The sequence below is a fragment of the Talaromyces rugulosus genome, chromosome II, assembly GCF_013368755.1.
Source record: "Talaromyces rugulosus chromosome II, complete sequence".
NCBI lineage: Eukaryota > Fungi > Ascomycota > Eurotiomycetes > Eurotiales > Trichocomaceae > Talaromyces > Talaromyces rugulosus.
Genome location: NC_049562.1, coordinates 2,894,276 through 2,905,691, shown reverse-complemented (window position 1 = coordinate 2,905,691; position 11,416 = coordinate 2,894,276). Strand labels below are relative to the sequence as shown.

The 11,416-nt window shown below is 49.0% G+C and overlaps 4 protein-coding genes across 4 annotated transcripts; 1 reads left to right on the top strand and 3 right to left on the bottom strand.

Annotated features, from left to right (window-relative positions):
• Positions 1 to 270: 270 nt before the first annotated feature.
• TRUGW13939_03495 (uncharacterized protein) lies at positions 271 to 1,643 on the top strand (the record flags this gene model as incomplete). Its single annotated transcript, XM_035486677.1, has 3 exons — positions 271 to 867; positions 926 to 1,151; positions 1,201 to 1,643. The coding sequence occupies 3 exons, from the start codon at positions 271 to 273 to the stop codon at positions 1,641 to 1,643; spliced, it is 1,266 nt and encodes a 421-aa protein (XP_035342570.1).
• A 75-nt stretch (positions 1,644 to 1,718) lies between these two features.
• Positions 1,719 to 2,258, bottom strand: TRUGW13939_03494 (uncharacterized protein; the record flags this gene model as incomplete). The annotated part of the gene is made up of 4 exons (XM_035486676.1): positions 1,719 to 1,748; positions 1,822 to 1,988; positions 2,053 to 2,108; positions 2,170 to 2,258. The coding sequence occupies 4 exons, from the start codon at positions 2,256 to 2,258 to the stop codon at positions 1,719 to 1,721; spliced, it is 342 nt and encodes a 113-aa protein (XP_035342569.1).
• Positions 2,259 to 3,195: 937 nt separating this feature from the next.
• Positions 3,196 to 4,640, bottom strand: TRUGW13939_03493 (uncharacterized protein; the record flags this gene model as incomplete). The annotated part of the gene is made up of 5 exons (XM_035486675.1): positions 3,196 to 3,362; positions 3,425 to 3,640; positions 3,688 to 3,735; positions 3,782 to 4,413; positions 4,468 to 4,640. 5 exons carry the CDS (start codon positions 4,638 to 4,640, stop codon positions 3,196 to 3,198), a joined length of 1,236 nt encoding a protein of 411 aa, XP_035342568.1.
• A 2,128-nt stretch (positions 4,641 to 6,768) lies between these two features.
• Positions 6,769 to 8,018, bottom strand: TRUGW13939_03492 (uncharacterized protein; the record flags this gene model as incomplete). Its single annotated transcript, XM_035486674.1, has 2 exons — positions 6,769 to 7,891; positions 7,969 to 8,018. The coding sequence occupies 2 exons, from the start codon at positions 8,016 to 8,018 to the stop codon at positions 6,769 to 6,771; spliced, it is 1,173 nt and encodes a 390-aa protein (XP_035342567.1).
• Between the last annotated feature and the right edge of the window lie 3,398 nt (positions 8,019 to 11,416).

Below are 11,416 nucleotides of genomic sequence, written 5' to 3'. Positions count from 1 at the left end.
CTTATGCATCAATTGATTTACTATCAGCTATAAACTTATATATACTTAATTATACTGGGCGGCTTCTATATTGGGCGAAGACTATATGACTCCTCCCGAGACATGCATTGCGACCCCTTCTTTGGAAACCCACGTCGTACTAACACTCTGATTTACTATATGCATGTTACCAGCAATTGACCTCAACATCCTCAGGCCCATGTGTTGTTTTATGATACCCTTGCGCGATATTCCCTTGTGGTTGTTTCTAGGCCGTTTCCATACATCAAGATGCCCGTCTTGAATATACGCATGAAACGGTATCTCGCCAGATTGGCATTGCTAGCTATCATATTTCTCATTTTTGATCTGTTCTGGGCTCACTTTCGAGGCTCACCTTCAGATCCTCTGCAGAGCAGGAATAATCAGGGCTATACACCATCCAAAACAAAGTCAACTACTCAAGAACGGATCTTCATTGCCAGCACGCACTGGAACAACGAGATCGTGCTGCGGTCTCATTGGAACACCGCCATTCTCAACCTAGTCCAATCCCTAGGAGCCGAGAATGTCTACGTATCGGTAGTAGAGAGCGGAAGCTACGACAATACCAAGGGAGCTCTGATCGAGTTGGATTACTACCTCGCACAACTCGGCATAAACCGCACAATCAGTCTGAGTGAAGCCTCGCACTTAGATGCGATTTCGCGCGAGCCCGAGGAGCAAGAAGAAGGCTGGGTGGATACGCCGCGTGGCCGGCGCGAGCTGCGCAGGATTCCTTTCTTATCACGAGAAAGGAATGAGAGTCTAAAACCGCTAGCCGGGTTGAAGACGGAGTTTGGGTTGAAGTTTGACAAGATTTTGTTTTTGAATGATGTTGTTTTCACAGTAAGCATCTCCCTTCTATCACTAGTACTTCTAGATATCAAGCTAAAAGTATCCACAGAACGACGATTTCTACACATTGCTCGACACCAACCATGGCTCGTACGCGGCTGCGTGTGCCTTGGACTTTGCAAAACCGCCCGCCTTTTACGACACTTTTGCCCTGCGCGATAGCGAGGGCAACGAGGCCATGATGCAGACATGGCCGTATTTCCGTGGCCGAGCGTCGCGCCTCGCCATGGAGCGCAACGAGATAGTTCCTGTCAAGAGCTGCTGGAACAGCATGGGTGTGTTTTCCTTTCTTTCTTTCTTTCCCTGCAAATACTGATTTGCCAGTAATAATGGATTCAACGCCATTCTACGACAGACTGACCCCGCTACAATTTCGCGGAATACCGGACAGTCTGGCCACACACCACTTGGAAGGGTCTGAATGCTGTCTGATACACGCAGACAACCCGCTAACCAACCAAAAGGGGGTCTGGCTCAATCCACATGTGCGCGTGGCGTACAGTGGCAAAGCGTACGAAGCTGTGCACCCTTCTTCTACTTCTGCATGGACGACGAGCTGGCAGAGACTGACTGGGAGGTGGGAGAACCGCGTGCGCCGGTGGTTTACCTCTAACGGGCTAAAGTCGCGAATCGTGTTTAATCGACTACGAAGCTGGCAAAGGGACACATACGGGGCTGGGGAAAAGAAGAAGAAGCTTGAGCCGGGAGGGTTTTGCCTGGTTGACGAGACGCACGTCATTGTCGATATTGGGTGGGCGCATGTATAACATGTACATGTATTTAAAAAAATCCATATGATTGATGATCTATTATCATTGATAATTCATCATCAACTCGCCAATTTACATACCCAACCGCACCGCCGATTTATACTACATCCCAACCGCTCTCGTTAGCATCCTTTCATAACCCAATATAAGAGAGGAAAAAAGGAAGGAAACTCACCGGAATAATCTGCACATTATCCAAATCCCACACGCCTGTCTCAACATAGATATCCTTGCTCAGAATCTCGAGCACCTCCTTGGGCGACGATGCCTGAATGATAACCGCGCTGCCTCGGAATTGCGGCGTTTCGCCGGGAGCAGGGTGTTTATCGACGAACATGGCTCCTGCAGTAGTTTAATAAGCATTTGAAAGAAGAAGAAAAAAAAATCTTTGAGGGTAAAGACGAACCGCCAGCGAGAAGGGATTTGGACTCAATCAGCGGAGTAAGGTTCTTGACGTGAGTTCTATACAAGTCAAAGCTTAGCCCAACTTCTTATAACTTTGCAATTGTTATGCAACACGTACGGTCGAACCTCGATTCTCCGCGCATTCACGCCCGGCTTGTCGGGCACAATGCACAGGAATTCCAGTCTGGAATCTGCCTCTGTCGACATATTGGCACGCAAAAACGGCGTTCGGAGGGAAGTGCGATAATGATGATGCTGAGCGAGGCGGATCGCAGGACGGCGCGCGGCGGTAGAGAAGATGGGTCTGAAAGCTCGTAGAGTAGCCAGGGTGGGCAGGAGGAGAAAAGAAAGGAGAAGAGAAAAAGAGGAGTTAGTTTTATAGTAAGCTAGAGTAAGCAGAGAAGAGAGAGGAGAGAGCAAGAGTGGGGTGAGCTATTCGAGGTGATTAGTGATGTTGCCGGGTGGGGTCACTAGCTATTCCGATCTATATGCCTATTCAGTCCAGCAGTCGAGTAAATCCAGTACACTAGAATTTTTCTATAAAAAATGCCAGTCATTGAGTTCATTGAAATGAATATATACAAATCTCAATACGACCAGTCACCACACTCCATTACTAATCCCCTGCTTGTCCGAATTAATCCCGTCCCACGGCGCGTGGTCTTTCGCAACCAAGTCACCCACCAGACGACTTGCTCGTGTCAGTCAGTATATAAAGCTGTAATGCGAACTCGTAGCTGCGAAGATTCATGACCGCGGAAAGTATCCTAAGGAACAAACACCATTTGATCCTGACAAACAAATAAACCCCAAAAGACAGAAAAAAAGGGAGTCGAGCAACCAACAATATAGGAAGAAATCCGAATCTATACAACACAACCACAGATACGAAAAGGAAAAGACAAAAAAATAATCAAATGCCATGCCTTCGAATGCGCCAAAGAAGACTGTAAACACCGCACAACCTCAAGAAATCCCAGTATTAACGACTTCATTAACGCAAGATTCTATAGCTTGCCAATAGCAACGGCCGATTGGTTCCGCATTGAATTACAATCGGAAGCCGACGCGACTCGAGTCGAAAGAGAAAGCCGGAAGGGAAACTTCCAGAAGAGAAAAGAAAACGTAAAACATAGCAGTACAATCAGTATGCTTTGCGACCTCCGAGGTTACCCGGTTTCTCTTCCGTGTCGATATGCCAGACTACGTAGTTGGGAAGACCAACCACCTCGTAGCCTGCGCGTTTGGCCATCTTGGCGAATCCTTCGGTCTCTGCCTGGTTTTCAAATGCATAAGAGGGGAAGTTGATACCTAATCACGTCAACGTCAGCATGCAATATGGAAATTTTGCAAGGTGTAAAGGCTTGACATACCAGCTCGGTGGACATCGGCTTTGACCAGAATGTTCACGCCACCAACCCCATCGAGGCTCACCTCCTCGTCTTTGTTTTTCCGCCAGTCGCCGAGTTTCACGAGATATGTGCGGCCGGTATCGTACTGCTTGTAACCCTCGGCGAGGATGGTGTCCTTTGGAAGAGAGTCGGCCAGCCGGCGGCCCTTGTCTGACTCGATCCAGGAGTTGTAGTCGACTAGTATTCGATTAGCCATGGTCACAAGAACGGGGTGTGCAACGTACATTTTCCTTCGATATCCCTACCATTTTCGTAACGGTGGAACCAGATGTCTGCCGATATTAGTCTTGTGCAAAGAGAGAGAGAGAGAGAACATACTAGGCACGAGAATGTCCTTGTCGTGAGCCGTAAAATCTTCCAAAATCTTCTTCGGGCTATCGACGATATCCACATCTCTCCAGTAAACCCACGAGTGGTCGGGCTTGAGAGCCGAGTAGAGTAAAAAGTTGCGGGCGCGCGCAATGGCCTTGCGGCGGGGGCCCTGGGCCTCGAACGAATGCTTCTCCTTGATATCCATCTCAACATCCGCACCAAAATCCTTTTGAACAACGACGGCGCTACGGAACGCGACTTTCTCATCAACCTGATCCTGAATGCGCTGGAGCTCGGAGCCCAGCACGGCCAGGGTGTCGTCGGTCGAGTCGCCGACTAAAAAGGCCAAATCGATCAGGTCGTGCGGGTAGGTTAGTTCGGACAAGAGGTCAAAGTATTTGGGCAGGTACGGAGCCGCGTCGCGCAGCGGGGTGAGGATCAAGATACGCTCGCCGTTGGCGGCGGCCTTGGGGGTCGACTTGATCGGGTTCAGGTCGACGGACGAGATCGAGGTCGAGTTCACATCGTAGGGCTCGTGGCGGTTGAAGCCGACTGGCGTCTGGAGGTGTGCGTTCCAGTCGTTCATTTCGTTAAGGGTCATTTGCATAGGGGACTTGGACGGTCCATAGCAGTAAAAGCTACTACTCTAGTTAGATTCTGCATTCTCCCCCCTTCTGTATAGGACAACAAACCTCTGCATTTCCGCAGCCGAGCTGCTGATACCACGCCATAAAAGCACAATCAAGCCCGTCGCAGCGAGGGACACCAGGAAACGAGTCCTAGTCAACAACACCACGACCGCTCGCCATGGCGGTAATCTGGCGCGCGCCGATTTCCATGTGACGCCACCCTTGGGGAGCAACATTGTGGACGAGATCGCCGGAAGGTCGGACAAGGATACAAAAATTAAAAGTCCCCTTTCTTATTCCCTCCTTTGTTGGGTTGTTTGTGTGCGTCTTCCCTCCGTATTCTGTTGTGTACGTATCTCTGTTTTGGATGAAGTGGACCTGTCCCCCTAATTAGATCCACGATCCAGCGATCCACGCACGCACGCCCTTCGAGCCTGGATCCTCCGACGAAAAAACACAGGGTACAAAACACGACGGTTTTAGATTGAAGCGAGCGACGGTGGGATCAGACCCGGAAACAGCGATTATATCGGTAGGATGAGTGGACACCTGGGACAGCGTGACGGATGAGGGAGGAGAGAGGGAGAGAGAGAGAAAAAAGATGGGGCTGTCTCAGCCGGGGAGAGAGAGAAGAGAGAGAGTCTAGACTAGTTGCGGGCACGAGCCGGCGCGTTCCGGCCCTGCTATTGGTCGCGCCGGGCCCAGCCAGAATGACAGCCAGTATGTAGCAATAATACTATGTAGGATGGAGGATGGAGGATATATGAGAAATCTTAAAAATGGTGTCGTGTGCCCTTTGTTTGGGCTGGCTGGATGCGAGCGACAATAGCCTTGTTGTATGTGTGTAGCACCTCTTTGTCGTGTCGCGGCGCTGTGATTGGCGGATGTTTATCATCCCATTGATTGACTATAGACAATCAATTGTACGTAGTATTAATATTATTATTATTAGTCGCGATGCAAATGCACACTCGGACTCGGATCCAGATTCGGACTCGGTATACTCTTGTCCAGTATTAGCCACGTACCAGTATCTCGCCAAGGACTAGAAACAACCTAGTGCAAGCAACATGGAGGAACAAGTGACCTATCGATACTCATGGCAAGATGATGATCGTTTACTAAAATATGAGTCTAACTGTACCTGTTTTGCGGTGTGGAAAGCAACTACAATAAATATTGCACATTGATACTGGCAGTGGTGGTACATATGTAGTAAGAAAGGACATCGATCTATAAAACCGTTTACTATATACAACAATTAACATACTATACCCACACATTCAACACCCAAATAAAATATAAATAATTGAAAAAATCAATTCTTACTCATCTCGCCACCTCCAACTACCCACGCAACCAACTAACAAACTCTCTTCTTCCCCTGCAGCTCTGCCGCTGCGTACTCCCACCACCCGGATGTATCCCGACGCAAGGGGAATACTTTTTTTCTATCCATTTCACTAATAGTACATACATGTATGCATGCACAGCAAAAGCCATGACCACGACCGAAAAAGCTCAGGGGCAAATCCAGGAAAAAGAAAGAAAAAGTAACACGCACGATTCGCCATAGTGGAGAAACTGCCCCTGCAGGCAGCATGGCCAGGTACCAGGTACTAAGCACCATCACCAGCACGCCTCTCCCAAGGGATAGATATACACGTACACTACTCCATCCAGAGTAGTTACGCACAGCTGCTCAAAATCAGTAATATCTCCGCTCGTCCATGTGCATATGGCGGTTATGACTACCTACGTACTATAAAATTTCATGTAAGGATCGAGGTAAAATGCAAGGCGCCTTTCTAATCGGAGATTTCTATTTTTCATGTGCTAGCACATCCTGAAACTGTCACAATAGTTGATCGTGATTTGGGTAGTTTTTATTCAATCCAATAGCATATCCACATTGACAAAAAAGAATAAATGTGAAAAATAAAAGAGAAAAAGGAAAAGAAAGTAACAGAGAATGTCCGAGATGAAAATTTAGATACAAATGAAACAGTAAATAGATCCAAGGAAAGATAGAAAAACGTATTATCAAAGAGGAAAAATCCAAGAACAACGCTCTTGTTAAAAGAAAAAGAAAAAAAAGTTCAAAGCCAACCAGTTGCAGCGTAAAAGTACACGGCGAGGTGGATAACCCGCCCAAGAAAGCGCGCAAATATTTCGAAGCAGAAGGCGGCATCAGTCATGAGAGAGTAAAAGGGTTTTTGGTTTTCGTTGGACTTGTTTATTTGTCGCCGGTTCGTGCTTCATTTCTAGATATGTATAGTGATTAAATCGTAACCTCGTTATGTGCCATGTTATATAGCGATGATATAGCCGGCTCATGCGACGTCGTTTTTTTTTTGTTGATTCTCACATGCATTGGTACGAGGTTCTTCGCTGAAAGGATGGAGACAGCTGCTGCGAAAACGACGAGGTGAGACAGAGCGGCGATGATGGATTAGTGGATGGCGGAGTACTACGCAGTAAAGTGCCCAGGCTATTGTTGTGTGATGTGGACACAATCGGCGTAGTCGCAGTATTCTCCACCTCCGGGCTGAGTGCTGCAACCTCGTCACAAAATACTCGCAGGCCCGGAAGCCTCTTTTTCTGGGGAGGCTCGGGGAGGGCAGCCAGTGGTGATGGAGTGATGACCTCCATCTTGGGAGAGCGGAACATTTGGTCGTAGGACTTGAGCTTGAACTCGAGCGCCCGATGACTGTCGAGCAGGTCGTCATACTCTTGTTTGAGGAAGCGCATCTGCTGTTGCGTCGCCTGGTTCTGCGACTGTAGGCTGGAAACCAGCTGCTGAAGCTGCATGCAACGGAGCTGACCCTGCAGGTTCTCCGACAGCTGTGGCGGGATGTGCTTCTCCTGACGCAGGAGGTGGACAATGATCGACAGCATAAAATCAATCAAAAAGATGGTCCCCTGAACGATGTGCTCTTTAGATTGGGGAAGACTCTTGCTCGGATTCCAGCCAGCCCGTTCGAGAAAAAAGTCGTGGACGCGGCCGTCCAACTCTCGGTGTAGCTGACTGAGGTTCTTGCGCCGGTTGCCCTCGGCAATGCGATGCTTCTCGCGTTGGTCGTCTTGGTCGCTCGAGGTCATCTCGTTCTTGCGCTTGCGGCCACAGAGCTGCTGCAGGGGAGGTTTCCGGTTGATGTTACGCGGCGCCACCAAGGACATGATCTCGGTATACGACATATCATTGGGCCATCCAAAGGCCTTTTGTGTCGAGAAGGTCTCCTTCAAGCTCAGATCCACCGAGCTTGCCGGAGACGGAGGTGACACGATCTGGTCACTAGTGGAGCATGTAGACTTGGCTGGGAAGGAGTCTTGAGAGCTCGGAGGACTCGGAGCATACGCATTTGCCGTGAAGGGGTTGAATGGGCCAGGTGGTAGTGGCTCAATACGAGGCAGTGGTGGCAGACGCCGCATGGTTGGCTCTTCTTGTCCCTCCGCCTGCGAGTGAAAGGTGAAGGAATTCAGGGTGCTGTTCGGAACGAGTCAGCCTTTTGTCCGGACCGATTTGAGATAGAAAAAGAAAAGAAAAAGAAAAAGCATGCTTACGGCAGTGAGCATCGGCGCGCTCCATCCGCATCATAAATGTCTTCAAACATGATCCAAAGTGATGGAAGCAACAAAGGGGGTAGGCAAGGTTGGGGCGAGGGTCCAAGTATATATGTGCAGAAGAAGGATACCCGAAATTATAACGGGGAGTAAAAGGTGCAATGTATAGACGGGATAATTATGGATAATGCACGTAAAAAGCACCACAAAAAATGACCTTGCAAAACAAACGTGGCACAATAGGAAAAATAAAATAAAGGCAGGACCAGGGGAACGAGAACGGGATGGCCGAGCATGCATACGGATTATATATCCCTGAGGAGCAAACCTTTCTGACCATGGATAGCCATGCCATGCTATTTTCTGATCCCCCCTTACCCCTCGCTTTGGCCTCCCCGATAAGAATACCAGTTAGCTTCGTGCTGCTCGATCAAATGCAATCTGTAACAAAAAACAAAAAAAAAAAATGTGCTACTTGGTGTATCATTAGCGCGATCTCAGTGCGTCCTAGAGGGGAAAACGCATAAGGACCACGCAATGCAATCGATGTGAGGTACGGCTGCGCTTCTGCAACTATTGCAGCTTCGTGCAGCTCCATCGTCGACGGGGAAGATTGACGAAAAGCCGCGCGAGAGAGCGGCTACATATTCAGACTAAGCCAGAGGATGCTAGCGACCTATCAAGAACAGACGAAAAGAGGGGAGATCCACGAATGGAAATTTTGAGTGTGGCACGATCTGGCCAGTGAGTTTGAGATGGAGTCCACTGCAGGCCATGATTCGTGCCCGGCTGGACGGGGTCGCTGCAGATTATTATAGTCGCTCCTTGCATCAATACTTTCCGAGTCCAATCAGATCGGCATGTGGTGAAAATTCGCAGCCACCTATTTCATGTCTTAAAACTAGCGATATTCCGTCGTGATCTCTCTAACATGTTCTCTGCGGTGGATACAGGCTTTCTCTCTCTCGCTCCAGGTCGGGATTTAGGAACGCCAGGCGAGAGGCAAAACGCACATCCAAAATCGGAGCGTGTTTAGCTGCTGTGGCGAGAAAGGCGAGATCAGCTATCGATTCCAAATTACGAACGACGGCGCGGACTCGGACCTGTGCGGTTCCTGGAAAGAGTTCTCGTTTCGTCATCGCCGTTCGTCAAACAGACACCCACATGTATACAATCGCTGTACGTGTATCATGCCCGTCCGCAGACTACCAGTCTAGCCGCCCACAAGGGACTTCCTTGGGCGAAAGAAGGGGGCCCACATGAGAACTAGCCACTATGCATATAATCAGAATAGAGCGTCCTAAGGTACGCATAGATCGCTTAGTTCGTTCCAACATCTTGTTCCCACCCCCTCGGTCCTATTGTTTCTTATCCTGCGAGGGGCAGCGACGAAGAAAAAGATGGTGCCATTTGTATGTAAGGTATTGACCCATTGAGAATAGGCGAGAATACCATAAACCTCCCTTTTTTTTTTTTGGATGTTCACTTCTATCTTATCCAGGCGAGAATGGGATCCAATTCCCGGCTCGCCAAACGCCGGCCGACTCCAGCACCGAAAGATTCAAAATTTAGACGAACCAGTGCTGCGGGCACATCTGCAGGCCAGTGCCAGGTACATCGTGGATCTGACGGGCGGGGCGATGCCGACAGGAACCTGTGTAATGTGCACTGTGCAGTGCAGTTCGCAGTTGGGAAGGGGCTTGATCTCAAGATCGGGTCGATAGAAGAACCCTCATGACGGCATGGACAAGAGCACCAGGGCCCAGAAGTGGACTAGACTCTCACAGAGTTTGGGGAAGAGAGGGGTTTGGAACTTGGCGCAGGAAAATTATGATAGTATGTATCTCGATGGGCCTCGATGAACTGTCGCTCAGCAGCGTAGCATTGAGAGCTGTCATATTTTTATTTTTCTGGAGTCGGCCTCAAAGCTCCTAAAAGGAATGGCATGTCGGCTAGTGTCTGAGCGCCCTGCCGCTAGGGCTCTGCCGCGAAACCACGATCATGGCACGATGCCGATAGTATTGTGGATGGCTGGGCCCGGTGTGGATAGGATGGAGAATAGATTTGGTGTCAGTGAGCGAGCTGAACCTGGAGCTGGAGCTGAAGGTGAAGCGTACAGCAGCATATCGAAGTTTTAACGTCCTCAGCCAGGGCAATGAATGATATGAGACCGATCGCCCTGAACCGACTGTCTGGATCAAACTAACCGGCCACTCTTTGTCCATCAGAAAGGCCAGAAAAACCCCCCGATTCCCCTCACGATCTACCCATCCCCCTCCTTCAAGAAGAACCGGATCGAACTGGTGCCGAACTAGGCCGGGACGACGCAGACTGGAAGGGCGTAGCATGCATGAATTTTGTCCGACGTGCTCCAATAGGAACAAAATCGTCCGCCCACGATCGCGTTCCGGGGACTTTTAAATTGTTCCGAGCCTATCAGTTAGGCGGATCGTCTGCATAAGTCCTGCATGAACCGATTTCCAAGCTCGCGCAAAAAGGACATGTTCGGGGATCAAAAGTCAGTCGGGCATGCAACGAGTCCGGAGAACTGGGTCGAGACTTGCAGGGATCAAGTTTTTACCGGGACGGGGAGAGCTGAAGAGGAAGGAGCAAGAGTCTGGATCACGGGGTTACCGCTGTCGTGGGACGTATTATTGCATTCTTATTATTATTATCACCATCAATCACTATACTTAGTACCGTTACTACTCGTATTATAATAACCACCACCACAACGGCAATAATTATAACTTCACTCTTCCCCCACGTAACCAGCTAATAATGATTATACTCCTCTTTCTCCAAGAGCCGATCCACATGCAAGGCAAATACCAAAACCAGTTTATAGTACTTGTAGTATTGTACTAAACCTCCCAGGGCCCCGCCGTGCAAGACCAAAAGTCAGCAAGTGACATCGCCCTCCTACCTATTAAGGCCGCGGGCATGCCGTGTGAGCCTCGGCAAACGAGCACCACTACTACTAGTACAGAGTACGTAGTAGCATGGTAGTAATTACCAAGCGTTTTGTTCCACGGAGGTGACACGTCGTCAGCCAACTCAACTATCTTTCAACGTTACTAGCAACTAAAGTTGGGGGTGACAATCCTCCAACAGGTGGAAATTACTGTGTCAGCAACAGGCCGGTCTAGGTTGGCAGCCCTTGTCTTGAAACTGGCAAGGTCTTATGCGGCATCTACTAGGAAACAAATGTAACATATAAGAAAACATAGCTCGTATTAAATATTAATCCTAGATAATCAAGGTAAGGAACGTCTATTATTCGCATGGAATGTACAACTGTAAAGCACAACTGCAAAAGCTCCCACAATAGTAAAAGTCTTGTACACACGCATGATTACACACCAACTGCTGCTCTGCCCACCCTCGTTACGCTCTTGGCCGTACAAGCTACGTAACTAAGCGCGCGCACGTATGCTATGAAACAGTC